The 14,401-nt window shown below is 44.7% G+C and overlaps 1 protein-coding gene across 1 annotated transcript in view; it reads left to right on the top strand.

The window, feature by feature from the left end:
* The first annotated feature begins 3,909 nt into the window (after nt 1-3,909).
* The window catches only part of mapkapk2a (MAPK activated protein kinase 2a), a 51,721-nt gene continuing 41,229 nt past the window's right edge, over nt 3,910-14,401 (top strand). The window contains exon 1 of the mRNA XM_056272870.1: nt 3,910-4,657. Within this exon, the coding sequence (XP_056128845.1) occupies nt 4,418-4,657 (240 nt within the window). The 5' untranslated portion in view covers nt 3,910-4,417. The remainder of the gene's footprint in view (nt 4,658-14,401) is intronic.

Here is a 14,401-nt window from a genome sequence, read left to right as displayed (position 1 = left end):
TGTGTAGTGGTTGTTTGGTTTCTCCTATGTATAGGTCAGTGCAATCCTCATTGCATTGTACAACATACACCAGATTGCTTTTCCAGGTGTGTGGTACACGGTCTTTGGGATGAACCAGGCTTTGTCGGAGTATGTTGCTGGGTTTGAAGTATACCGGGATGCGGTGTTTGTTAAAAAATCTCCTGAGTTTTTCGGAGATGAGGAAGCCTCTTGGATGAGAGGCGAAACGTCTTCACGGATATATACCAAGTCCAGTTGCACTCGATTCAATTCCTTTGGATAACCATGACCTGGATGAATGAGAACATTCACAGACATATTAAATTCAGTCTTTATAATTTTAGGCAGATTAGATCATCATTATCAGAAAATGCTGCTGGGATGTTCCTTCCCTCGAGGATTTTTTCTCATATTGAATACTGTTTCACAAACTGGTCATTCACAAGTGAAACAACACTCAAACCAATAGCATCACTCTTTAAAAAAAGCCATAAAAATCTTCGACAGAAAGCCTTCTTCTTTTCACCATTGCAATACTCTAGAGAAACACAATCTCCTAAATTTCGAGAATTTTAAAACATTCACATATGCCTACTCTGTACACAAGTCACTACACGGTCTTGCCCCACCTCCATTAAATGAGTACATTAAAATAAGAGCCAACAGTACGAGAATAACTCCAAGGGCCTCCACTAGAGGGGGTTGTGAGGTACCCTTCAGACGCACCACTTTCAGTCAAACAGTGTTATCAATTAAGGGCACTAAGATCTGGAACAACACACCTTCTGCAATAAGAGGATGCCCCACATTCCTCACTTTTAAAGCCCATTTTTTTAAAAATGGCTGAAATTACAACAAGTTTCTGATCATTTGTAATCTGTGCGAGCTCAGTCCCGCCTTGTCCTGCTGATTGTATCAGCCACTTGTGTGTTATGTGTTTCATGTTGTATTGTATTGTATTGTGGTGTATGGTTTTGTGGGGTGTATAATGTTGTATTGTACGTATTGTTGTGTATTTTAGTGTTATTGTATTGTGTTGTGGTGTACCACATCTGTTTTTATTTTTTGCTTTGACCTGCCTAGGGACAACGGATGTAAGTTAGCAGTATTGCTACAATCCGGCATGTTTACATGTGCATCTGCGATACCAATGTTCATTAATATGAACTGTCGAATAAAATGTAAAAAAAAATGGAAGTTTTACTCTAGCAAGCCAGGATAATGGCAAGGACTCTTCAATAGGGAGAGACATGGAGCAGTCAATGCATGGGTCAGGACTACCAAGGAGAATGCCAGATAACGTTTTGGAGCCATATACTGACGTATAGAGTGGTTAAGAATATATGCAACACACAAATTGTAGGTGTTTCTATTTTTTTTATGGGACATTTTTTACAAAATGGCAGGCTAGGCTGCTAGCCCACGTAGACCGGCGGTTCCGACAGTCATCCTGGCTGGCGTTTGTTCCCTTGGACAGTGATTTTTTTATTTTATTTTTTTTGGTTTGGACATATGTGTTAGTTTGAATATGTGTGTTCTTAAATGTGTTTTTGTCTGTATGTTGCACTGCTGTGGGCTGGGGGGAACGGCATTTTGTTTAATTTCCTATGCGCAAGTACATGAGGTGAAATGACAAATAAAGTGTTCCTGATAATAATAATTAGCCACACTCCGTTGGTTGCCCTCAATAATGTGACATAAACTGCAAAGGGATAAATATACATCCATCCATCAATCATCCAAACCGCTTATCCCTCAGGGGAGCTGGAGCCTATCCCACAAGTCATTGGGCGGCAGGTGGGGAGACACCCTGCACAGGCCGCCAGGCTATTACAGGACACACACACACACACACACACACACACACACACACACACACACACACACACACACACACACACACACCTAGGGGCAATTTAGTACGGCCGATTCACCTGACCCGCAAGCCTTTGGACTGTGGGAGGAAACCGGAGCCCCCAGAGGAAACCCATGCAGACATGGGGAGAACATGCAAACTCCACACAGGACGACCTGGGACGACCCCAAGGTTGGACTACCCCGGGGCTCGAACCCGGGACCTTCTTGCTGTGAGGCGACCGCGCTAACCACTGCACCACCGTATTGCCTGGGATGGATATACATTTGCATTTATCCATTTGGCAGATGATTTTATTCAAAGTGAGATAGATACACGAGAACCAAATCTGAGTATAAGCAGCAGGGATCACAGAGTCCTACAGAGTAATCATATCACAGCCAAGAGTTAATGTCAGGTCAAGTGCATTTGCGAGAATAAGAAGGCAAGGTAGATTCACGGTGATACATATCAGTATAACAGGTAAATCATTACCAAAGGTGCATAAAATGTCAAGTGAAGGTAGAAGGAGGACGCAATAACCGGTTACATTGGTGGCAGCGGTGGGATCCGGAAGTGTGCAGAGCCTCAGAAGTCTCTTCGGAGCGCGGGAAGAACGAAGCGCGAGGGCGCGCTTCCGGGGAGGGTGACGACTGTTAACTACTGTAGCGAATTCGGGGGACAACGCAACCACAGGAACTGCAGCGGCCGGGAAGCGAACCCATATAGCCCGCACCGCAGGAGGCATCGCTAACCGCTCGACTAAAGGCTCAGACCCAGCAGCCAGCGTGTCTTCTTATCCATGTACGTTACACTACCCCCCCCTCCTTCGGGAAGCGCGTCCCCGCGCTTAAGCATATCAGTTCCTTCACGCCTCAGGGCGCATACGCTTCCGATGGCCTTACGGTCGCTCCATCCCACTTCTGACACCAATGTAGCGAATTCGGGGGACAACGCAACCACAGGAACTGCCGCGGCCGGGAAGCGAACCCGTATAGCCCGCACCGCAGGAGACATCGCTAACCGCTAGACTAAAGGGTCAGACCCGCGAGCCAGCGGCCAGCGTGTCTTCTTGTCCATGCACGTTACACTACTAATAAGAGACATTAGTCCGAAACTAATGCGTCTGACCCTTTAGTCGAGCGGTTAGTGATGTCGCCTTGTGGTGCAGTACGCCCCGTATCGAATCCCGCACCGGGCAAGAAAATAACCGGTTGCAGTAGTAAAAATATAGTTTAATAACCATTTGGATTCACTTTTCAAAGAATATGGGCCTCCTGAAAACGTATTAGATGCTATTCCCTTTCTTGAAGGAAGTAAGCAAGAATAAAGTCCAATGCTTTGCATTATTTTTTCCCCATTGAATATGGACCTCCTCAGCATTCATTACACAACATAGTGTAGCAGATTATTTTCTTGCCCGGTGCGGGATTCGATACGGGGTGTACTGCACCACAAAGCGACATCACTAACCGCTCGGCTAAAGGCTCAGACTCGTTAGCTACGGGCTAACATGTCTAATTAGTAGTTTACAGTCGTCACCCTCTCCCGGAAGCGCGCCCTCGCGCTTTGTCATTCCGCGCTCCGAAAAGACTTCTGAGGATCTGCACACTTCCGGATCCCACCGCTGCCACCAATGTAACCGGTTGTTTTCTTGCCCGGCGCGGGACTCGATACACGGTGTACTGCATCACAAGGTGACGTCACTAACCGCTCGGCTAAAGGGTCGGACCCATTAGTTAGGGACTAACGTGTCTTATTAGTAGTTTACAATAGCATGTAGACAGCAAACACATCCGGGCATATAGACATTACGAACAGTCTAATGATCTTTGGGCATCCCGTTGGCTGAAGTCGGGCTTTTTTTTTTCTTCCAAAACGTATCGTAAAAAAACTTAATTAACGAGCCCGTTGAGATTAATTTCGCACTGTTCCTTTAAAAGCCCCCGCGCGGCGCCCCGGCTTCCAACTCGTACCATGACGTCATCGCTGCTCCGGCCCGGGTTGCCCGTCCCCCCGTCGGAAAAGTGAAGCGTCTCGGCGTCGCGGAGTTTTTTTTTTTTCTTCCTCTCTCTCGTCTGTTGTCTTGTCTCTCACTCAAGCGTTTCTGTTTTTATTTCCCTCAGGTCCAGAGTTTTCACTTTATCTCTGTCTCTTTTTTTTTCCAACCCGAGGATATTTTCCTTTTTCTTCTTTTATGGAATGTTTTTAGAAACCTGCCCTGAAATACTTGTTTCGGCGACGGGTCGAAGGGGACCCCCCCCCTCCTCGAGATGGACAAGCTAGCCGTTTAGCTGCGCTGCTAGCCGGAGATCGCGGGTCAGGAGGAGTATGAGCGAGTTAGCGCGCTAGCGGCTAGCTTTAGCGTACCGCGTCCGGAGACGTTGCGCTCGCCCGTTTGCGTAATAAGCGCCGCGAGTAAGAAGTCACCGTTTACCCCCCCGGACCCGGGTTGGGTCTGCTGAGCAGCCAAGCTAACGCGGGAAAGGAGATAACGGCTGTGAAACAAACACCACGGCGGGTTCGAGAAGTGGCTCGCGCTCATCTCTCCAGTGTGGCAACATGTTTTCCGGCGCACAGAACCAGCAGCCGCTGTTCCCGAACTCGCAGGGGCAACAGAACAGCGCGGGGCAACCGGACACGGGCCCGTTTTTACCCTTTCACGTCAGACCCAGTCTGCAGATCAAGAGGAACGCCATAACGGAAGACTACAAGGTCACAAGTCAGGTGCTTGGTCTGGGCATCAATGGCAAGGTGCTGGAGGTATTCCAGAAGAAGAGTGGGGAAAAGTGCGCGCTGAAGGTAATTATGGTAATGGAAGTTAACGCGTGTAGTACTCCTCAAAACCAAGTCACAAAGTGTCTCTCAAGACAAGGTAGAATCAACAGCTACGAAGTGACAGATTACCGTAAAAGAGCTAAAAGGTGGACTGAGATGGGATACGAGACTGGGATGAGCAATGACATGAGTAAAAGGAGGAGGAATAACAGGTAGACTATGAAAATCTCTTTATGTAGAAAATAACTAAGTTTCGATTGGTGACTTAAAAGATGAAATTGGTTTGCCTAGCTCGAGACTCCCACCCTACTGGGGGCAGTTCAGCAGCTGGGGGGGGGGGAGGAGGAGGGGGGGCTGACAGCAATAGCCTGGTCATCTGTAGTAATCATGTGGGGTTTTGGAAGGATTATTGTGGGGCAGAAAGTAGTTGGATTTCTTACAACAAGTTGTTTGGCCATTCGGGGACATAGTGTAGTCTCGGTTTTTTCTAGAGCGTAAAGGCTCGTGTGCACCTTCAAGTTTCTGGTAGGCAGGTGCGTAGGAGGAAGTATCCAAAGGCAAGAGAAGAGAGGGACTCCTGCACACTGTCCTTGTAATTAAAAGGACGGTGTTCAAAAGTTAGTTTTTCTTCCCGGAAGAGTCACCAGACTCCACTTTTCTCTGTTGGTAAATTATTGTTTTAAAACAAACGAGACTTACCACATCTTCTGTCAACCAACTCTTTTATGACCAAATAAAACCCGTCTTATTGCTTAACAAGTTTAAGCATTCAATGTGGCCTGAACTTCATCCAAATGCTGAACCTGATGGTTTTTATCACTTTTTGAAGTTGCTTGGCTGATGTGAAAAAGCCTTGGAGCTGTTGCACAATACTCTAATAGAGTACAGGGCATGAAGGGGTTAGTTGCTTCAAACTTTTGTTAGCAAGAGATGCAGGGTCACAGCGTTGTTTATGTGATGGCCTGTAGTTAGTTTGGGCGAGTGTGTGTTTTTGTGATGCGTTTCTCTGTGGTGTGTGTGTGTGTGTGTGTGTGTGTGTGCGCGCGCGTGTGTATGGGGGTGTTTTGTAATAACACACTCATGCTCACTTCAACCTGTCTGAAATTACACTAAGTTGCGTATTGTTTGAAAAGTGTAAAATAAAGTCCTGGATATATAGCATTTAACTTCTTATAGCTCTCAAACATCCAGACTAAATAACTGCTCGCTGTGGTTTTTCACATAAAGTTGAATCCTGAATCCGTTTCAGTGCTAGGTTTTGTTTTTTTCTCTTGTAACTGGGGGCCACATTCAATGGATGAGCCCGTGTTATGAATTATGAGATATGGGATATGGTTCCCAGAGTGACAAATCTGTTATTGCATTCCAGTGAACCACCAAATATACCTCTTCAAATCTCTTGGAACTAGTTCACAGGCTACACCCCTCCCTTATTACTGCATCTAAGGAGGGCTCCTTTCATTTCGTGTGGAAAGAAGGAAGTAGATGACTTTTGGAAAGTGCTATTTTTGCTCTTTGCTACTCGTGTTCTTTTGGCATAAGGTTGACCGGTTATCATTTGGCAATGTTACGGGGCGCTGGTGTACGTCAAAGTATGTTTATGATTCAGCTTAGCGAACTTGTATTTGTGTATTAAATAACTGCCAAACGTGCTGACTGCGTGTGACGCGAGCTAGATAATTGAGTTAAAATGGCCTGATTAGAGGGCACTAAATGGCAGCAGATAGACTGCCTTTGGAAATCAAAATACTTTGTTGGGGTTTAATTTTTTTTGTTTTTGTGAATAAAAAAAACAACAAAAAAAGTTATGGGAGGTGAAAGTGGTCACCTTGATCTTATTATCGTGAGTTTTTTTGAAACGTAACAAGGAAGACTGAGACAATTTTCAATAACGCTGTAACATGTATTGTACGGTTATGGGCCTATTTTACGTGTGCCCGCAAACCCTGTTGTATAATGATTGCCTAAGTCAAGCTGCTTGTATTATTTCTGAATGTAGGCCTATATTTTGAATAAGTTGCTTTGAGTTTTTGCTTAACTTGAAAAATCCTTTGCACCGAAAGGAGCCAGTTGAGATGGCTCGGGCATCTGATTAGGATGCCTCCTGGGCACCTTCCTTTGGAGGCTTACCGGGCACGGCCAACTGGGAGGAGACCCCAGGGTAGACCCAGAACTCGCTGGAGGGACTACATGTCCAGTCTGGCCTGGGAATGCCTTGGGATCCCCCAGGTGTAGCTGGAGGGCATTGCTGGGGAGAGGGATGCCTGGAGTGCCCTACTTAGCTTGCTGCCACCACGACCCGGCCCCGGAAAAGCGGCTGAGGATGAGATGAGATGAAAAAGACAGACTGCAGTTTTTTTCCCCCTCCCTTGAGCTGAGGTGTTAGTCATACCATTTTTTTTTCAGCATTCTCCTTAACTTTTATAAACCGTAATGACTTAAAATCAAGCTTCTGCAAAGTACATAGCTACTGGTGTAGTAGCCCTGTTCACACTGATTAGCATTACGCGGACTTTAAAGTCCCAGTTTAGCAATGTTCACACTGTATTTCTTAATTTCTAAATTTGCAATATTAACTAGACGGTGTTTCTGGCACTCATCGCAGTTTGTCTGTTGTTCACAAGTTATTTGTCCATTGTTTCTTACAATCAAATGTTTGTTTGTCTGTTCTCGGAGAGTTGTCTAAATGTATTTCTTACTGCTTGTTTTGTAGAAATTTGACGCCGTTTTGAAATATCGAAAATGGTTTAAGCAAAGCGCATTTTGTATAATGAGAGGAGGCAATAAGCATCCCATTTTTGCAGTTCATATTGGTGAGTGATTTAACAATAGTAGTGGTCGCTAGAAGTTGTGCCATTCTTTGCGGCTGTGAAATAGGCCTGTGGTATTCAGTTATGTACCATGGAGGGGGCGTCTGGGTAGCGTAGCAGTCTATTCTGTTGCCTACCAAAACGGGGATCGCCGGTTCAAATCCCTGTGTTACCCCTGGCTTGGTTGGGCGTCCCTACAGACACAATTGCCTGTGTTTGTGGGTGGGAAGCCGAAAGAAAAAAATTATTTACCATGGAGGTCCGTGTCTATGCAAGTTTTCTTTTCAACCCGGCACTACTCTAGAGATTTCCCTGATTGGTCCTCCTGTCTGTTTGTAGTTGTATTAATCAGTGAAATGAGCTGTTGTAGTGTTTAGTTGGAAAAACTGGGTACATATGGACCTCCATAATGGAATGTCACCTATACCGGCATGTATAGCTAACTGTATGCATAACTGTATATACTATACAGTTGTCTCCATTCACCCCAAGTTGTTGGCCTGCCTTTGTGCGTTAAAAGGAATCTGCTTATCTGTCCCAAAGAATTCATGTAATGTACGTCCCTCCGCTTCTCTGATGTCTGTTAGTCATCCTCTCACGTGTCAGAGCTGGACCTAGTCTCATACTTCTTTCATACAGAACTGAAATTCAGAATTTGCTAGGATTGTCTTTGGTGTGAAATGGTTCGTAGTCGAGAAGTCTTCTTAGGCACTGGTGTGTCATCTTCCTGGTAAGCGTGTCAGTTTAAAAGGGTCCCTCACAGAATTCCATTCTTCGCACATTTGACGTGTTTTGTTAGACGCCACACGTTAAACGCACAACTATGACAATGCATATTCGCCTTCTGGATATACATGTTCAATGTATATCCAGTATGTATGTTCAAATGTATGTTCAAAGACAATGGCATTGCAGTCCACTGGCCAAATGCGCCTCTCTCTTCTGTTTCGCTGTAGCTACAGTGTGGAGCAGCTAAGTAATGACATCTAAAAGGAACTGCGGGTCGTGCAAATACTGGCATTACATGGAAAATAGTATCATACTGGAATAATTACTCCACAAGCAATTTTTTGAGATCAGTGTATGTAAATAGGGAGGTGATGTTACAGAGATAATCATAGGACAGGACGGGATCTGACGTAATTAAAGGGATTTTGTTTGTGTGTGTGTGGGGGGGGGGGACTTTCCAGGAAGAAAAAAAAACAGGAACCGATTTGGCTGTGTGAAAGAGGGATTTATCAGCCATCCCAGGATTTGAAAACAGGTTTTGGATGTGAAAGAGGCTGAGGGCTACTCAGCTGAACTTTGCAGGTCGAGCTGTGGTTTGCATATACACTTTATCCTCCGATGCTGCCGTGTCGGTTGAAGAACAGGGTGTTTGTCGCTTAAACGGCTGATGCCATGGCTGGGCGCTGCATAAACTAACATCCTAGCTCATCCCTTCCCTGACGTCAGCTGAGCCTGCGTTTGCTGTGTCCTATCTATCCCATTCATTAGGTAGCTGAAGACGTCAGGACAAGGAATCTGTCTGCATGCCCCGAGGTGACATCACCTCTCAAAACTTTAGCCTGTCCCCTAACCTAAGTGTCATGCTAACATTGCAGATGAATCATTTGGAATGCTGTGTGTGTGTGTGTGTGTGTGTGTGTGTGTGTGTGTGTGTGTGTGTGTGTGTGTGTGTGTGTGTGTGTGTGTGTGTGTGTGTGTGTGTGTGTGTGTGTGTATGAGTGAGTAAATGATTCAGAGACTAAGGCAGCTGTTGGACTCTGTCACCTGCTGCTACCCCAACTATCCCACCTACCGTTAGAAAAGAAGTAAGAGGTCGTGATGCCCCCATGGGAACGGTCTCTCGATCAAGAGAGTTTTCTTAAGTATAATCATTTAAAATATGAATGTTTCGAATAGCTCATCTCATCAGCCGCTTCTCCGGGTTCGGGTCGTGGTGGCAACAAGCTAAGTAGGGCACTCCGGATGTCCCTCTCCCCAGCAACGCCCTCCAGCTCCTCCTTGGGAATCCCAAGACGTTCCCAGGCCAGATTGGACATGTAGTCCCTCTAGTGAGTTCTGGGTCTACCCCAGGGTGTCCTCCCAGTTGGACATGCCGAGAAAAACCCCCAAAGGAAGGCGCCCAGGAGGCATCCTAATCAGACAGTCGAACCACCTCAACTGGCTCCTTTCAATGTGAAGGAGCAGCGGCTCTACTCCGAGCTCCCTCCGGATGTCCGAGCTCCTCACCCCATCTCTAAGGCTGAGCCCAGACACCCTACAGATGAAATGTTTCCAATATCAAATATTGAAACGTTTCCAATATCAAAACTATAATACATATATTTTTGGACATCGTTTTCTATGTCAGCCACAATTAAGTTAACGTAGCAGACATTTTTATTAAGTCAACGGGGAAGCGTTGGGAGGAGAATGCGTCACTCTCCAAAAAGAACAAAACCGATCCGGAATCCGGTTCAGCCTGGCCACTTCAGTGAATTTCTCCCCCCCCCCCCAAGTTCCCATATGCTCTTTCAGTGCATTCACTCAACATCAGCTCACTTAATAGAATGGTAAAAGGAACAATATGGTAATCGAAACACATAAGAAAAGGTACTCAGTTGCTACGAACGTAAAGTTTTCTACATTGTTTTTTTTGAGAGGTGTAAAAGCAATTAGTTTGGTTTGGTGTACCGTAAACAGAGACGGGCTAAAAAGTTTGGGAAAAGTACAGTTTACTACCCATCCCTTTGTGTGGGTGCTGGATGGTGTGTGCAGTGGTTCTTGTATTTTGTTAGGATAATCCTGTTTTGTCAGTGATAAGGCTATAGATTTTTCTGTTTTGAGCGGATTTCGTAGGGCTTATGAACAAGGTAGACTGTGTGGTTCCTGTCTGACCTTGTTAGTTTGTGTGTGTGTGTGTGTGTGTGTGTGTGTGTGTGTGTGTGTGTGTGTGTGTGTGTGTGTGTGTGTGTGTGTATAGACTGGGCAAGTTTGTGACTGGAGTCTATTCCACCGTACCCTCTGCTGCGTCACTATTGATGTCATTGCTGTGTGACTCATAGCCCCGCTCACCTTTTGTCTCACCATCCTTGATGGGCCCAGATATGTTTTGCTTTATGTTTGAGCTTAACTATACGTCTGGTGTATTCCCAACCGCCGGTGACTGTTAGCTCCATTTCCTCATCACCTTCTCTTGTTTATTCTAACTTGTCCCTTCTGTGCCGTCCCACATATTTCCCTTCTTGCGACATGTTTCCTCCACTCAACATATATTCAGTCGATCACATAAGGGACCTGCTTGTCTCTCTAATTCAGCGTTAGTGTGCTTTGTCACATTTTTCTCTTGCTCATAGCTTCCTCACAGAATTCTCCGGCAGGTTAGCTCAGGTTTTACCGTAAGGGCTCCAATTGAAGCTCACTTCCACTGCTGAATTGGCAGTGAATCAAAAGCAGTTTTTTAAACGATCCAACTTAGTGAGCAAAGCGACACCTTTATATAAAATACAGTGCCGTCTGTACAGTAAAAAGTCCAACAAAAAAAAAAAATTCCCCATGGGGCTTAACGTTTGGTAATTTCTGCTTAGCCTACCTATTTTAAGAAGCAACTGTGAGTAAAATGCTCACCCTTGAGCTCTGCTCTGAAAAACCTATATTTAGTTGGTCTTGAAAAGCTCAGGCTTTGCCACTTAAGGTGAGTTTGCCTGGACGTTACCTCATTGGATTATCATTCTTTTTTCATCCTCTCTGGCCAATAGATGACACCTATGTCTGAGGCAGGAGTTTGTAAGCTACTCATTTACTCTGCTTCCTAAGTGTCAGACGCTTGCATAGGGATGGGACGATACAGGATTTTATCGTGGGTCCCAATAAGAAACACTCATGAAAAGCTGATCGTGGGAATTTCCATTATCGGGATAATCGTAAATGGGGATAGTAGTGCATATCCTCACGAGTGACTTGGAAAAAGCTGTCTAGCTCGTGCTCGCTCTCTCGCTCTCTTCACTGCATTCCGGGAGTTCGGTGCCGTATACTGTTTATGCTTGCGCGACTCACATCGACCGCTGACTCAGTTCGGATAGTGACAGTGGTAAGTGAGTGTTTGGCGTGGAGTTTGGACTGTACTCTTTCTAACTTTATAGATTTTTTCCATCTGTCTTTTCTGCAAGGTCAGGTAAGCGTTTCTTCTGTTTTTGGCTGATTGGTGACTTTCTTGTCATTCTTTTTTTGCTGGTTGTTTTGTGGACGAATAGCGTCCTTCGAGGAGCCACCTCCATCCATCTGTCATGGGATCCAGATAGTCCGGCTGGAGCCCAGTGTGACAAGTGTGATGGTGGAGGAGGTTTTCTTCTCCGTAGGGGAGCAAGTTGTCATTGTGATTACCTGCTGGGTATTGGCAAAAGTCTTCTGTGCTTGTTTGTTTTTCGCTAAAAAGGATTTCACTAAAACTAGGTTAAAATCTAGTATATGGCTGGACCGCAACTATGTTTAGAAAACAGCTGTTGTTACAGGACTACGTTTAAAAAACCGCTGTTTTGACATCAGTTCTGTGAAGAGCGGCTGTACTGGACAGCAGTTTTCAAACCCTGATTATTAATAGTTAAATAGCACCAATTTATTTTTCATATGAAATAATTACCTGGCTACAATCATTGTTCCCATGATCACTGGAAAGTCTTGGCATGACACCCCTTATAACTCTCTGAGGATGCTGATAATTTTCAATCTGCTTGTGGATATTATCGCTGGTGTTTGTGAATTGGTCTTTTTTTGCAATGAGGCATTTCAGTAGTATCCACGAGCAGCAATATATTAGGTTCGTTAGTGTGTGGTGTGAACAGCTGTGCTGATTCGCGGCCCGTAGGGAAACTCCCACTTTCATGTTTACCATCGATGTCGTTGGTCGGCCTACCAATCATGTAACTTCAGTGATGTTGTTGGTCACTGATCCAGTGGCCCAATGGTGTCAGTCAGGGACATTCACGTTGGTAGGGCTGGCCTCGCTGGCCTGTCCAGCCAAAAAGATGTATGTCCTATCCACTACATGTGGAGGAGAGATGCTGGGTATATTGGGAGAAGGATGCTGAATATGGAGCTGCCAGGGAAGAGGAGAAGAGGAAGGCCAAAGAGGAGGTTTATGGATGTGGTGAGGGAGGACATGCAGGTGGCTGGTGTGGCAGAGGAAGATGCAGAAGACAGGAAGAGATGGAAACGGATGATCCGCTGTGGCGCCCCCTAACGGGAGCAGCCAAAAGTAGTAGTAGTAGTATGTCCTATCTGTGATGCAATGAAAATATATTTTTTTCTTAATAAAATGTAAAGTGGTTCCAGTATGTTCTAGTGCCGTTTTAAGCATATTTTGATGCTTATCGGGATATCGTGACTCGCAGTTATTTTGACCAGGATAATCGTAATGTGAAATTTTCATATCATCCCACCCCTATGCTTGCAGTTCACTTCCCACCATTCCTTGATCTGATAGGAGTTTAAGTAGGACTGCATAGTCAGGTCTCACAGATGGAATGGGCCTTATAACATATACCCATTCACCTTTAGTTTTAATTTTTATAAATATGCTCTTGGCAAAAATTAGGATTTATGAGTAAATACCAACTCCTGAGGGATTAATGGGTTTTACCGAGTGCTATTTACAAAACTCTACTTTTGGAGATACGCATTTTGTTATCTCAAGCACATCAATATCAAAAAGTCTCTCCAGATTGCAGGGCAAGGCCCAACCAGCATATCTGAGTTTCATTAGATGGCTCAACATAGAGGAAGAACCAGCCCAGGAAGGAAGGAAGGGGAAGGGAAAACATCCTCCATTCTGAGGGTTGTGAATAAAATCAGGGGCCATGACATTCATTACATTGATTCTTGTTATGGTTACAACCCATATGCTATTTATATAGCACAGACCGTTTTTTAGGATTATTGTATATCTGATTGGTCTCTTTGTACAGTAAACTTCAATACTCTGTATGCTTCTTCTCATTTTCCTGTCGGTGTGACATTCAAATTTCCACAACTTGGGGATTAATAAAAGGCAATTCAATTCAATTCATATATGACTTAGAGGTAACGTCAATGCAGCCAAACTGGCGTGTTTATTTACACAATCAAACCAAACACATGACTGGCGAGAACCTGCCAAGAGAGGGCACATGGATGACAGGACCATAACAATTATGTTTATAAGTAGGCTAGCAGGTGGATTAAATAAAATGAAAATAGTTTGTTCCCCCTTCATATTTGTGGGTAATTCTTTATATCAGCAAAATAAGATGGAAGTGCTGTCAATATAGCGGCAAGTGCAAAAACAATGTTGTATTTAAAGATAATAATAAAAAATAAAAGAAGAAGAAGACAAGTGCACAATTAAACAAACTACATTAGCAGTCTAGCCTACAGTAGGTTCAGTTTTTAACAAAATAGTTTCACAATTAAACAAAACCATTAGGCCTACTACTGTGTCTTTCAACACAACAAATTATGTTTTCTGTGATAACGCAAAATAGTCAGTGCAACAAGGCCTATCTGAAATGCATTGTAGTTCAACTCTTACCAGACACTCTGCACCTTTTCTTAGAGATGATCTCGTCTATTCTAGGCTTAATGTCCTTGGCTGTGGCCAGTTTCAATACCGAGACCAAATGCTGGTCAGTGAGTCGGGATCTGTGGGATGTCTTGTTTAGGTTCATTATGGAGAACATCTGTTCGCACGAGTAAGTGCTTCCGAGCATGGACATGATGCGTGCAGCATGAAGACGGAGCTCTGGCATTGATTCGGGAAGGAGAGGTGCAATCTCAGCAGCCCCGACTGACTGGTACTGGGACTTCAGAGCGCTGCTACATTGCAGTTCAATGAGTTCCAATTGCAGGTGCTCAGGGGCAGTGTCGACATCAATTGCAAAAGGATTTGCGAACAGGTCAAGGTTGAATTTCTGTGATTCAAAATCGGCAAACCTCCTGC

Source organism: Lampris incognitus, chromosome 2 (assembly GCF_029633865.1).
Source record: "Lampris incognitus isolate fLamInc1 chromosome 2, fLamInc1.hap2, whole genome shotgun sequence".
NCBI classification, from domain to species: Eukaryota; Metazoa; Chordata; class Actinopteri; order Lampriformes; family Lampridae; genus Lampris; species Lampris incognitus.
Note: the sequence above shows the minus strand (reverse complement) of the source record. Positions and strands in the feature narration are given on the sequence as shown.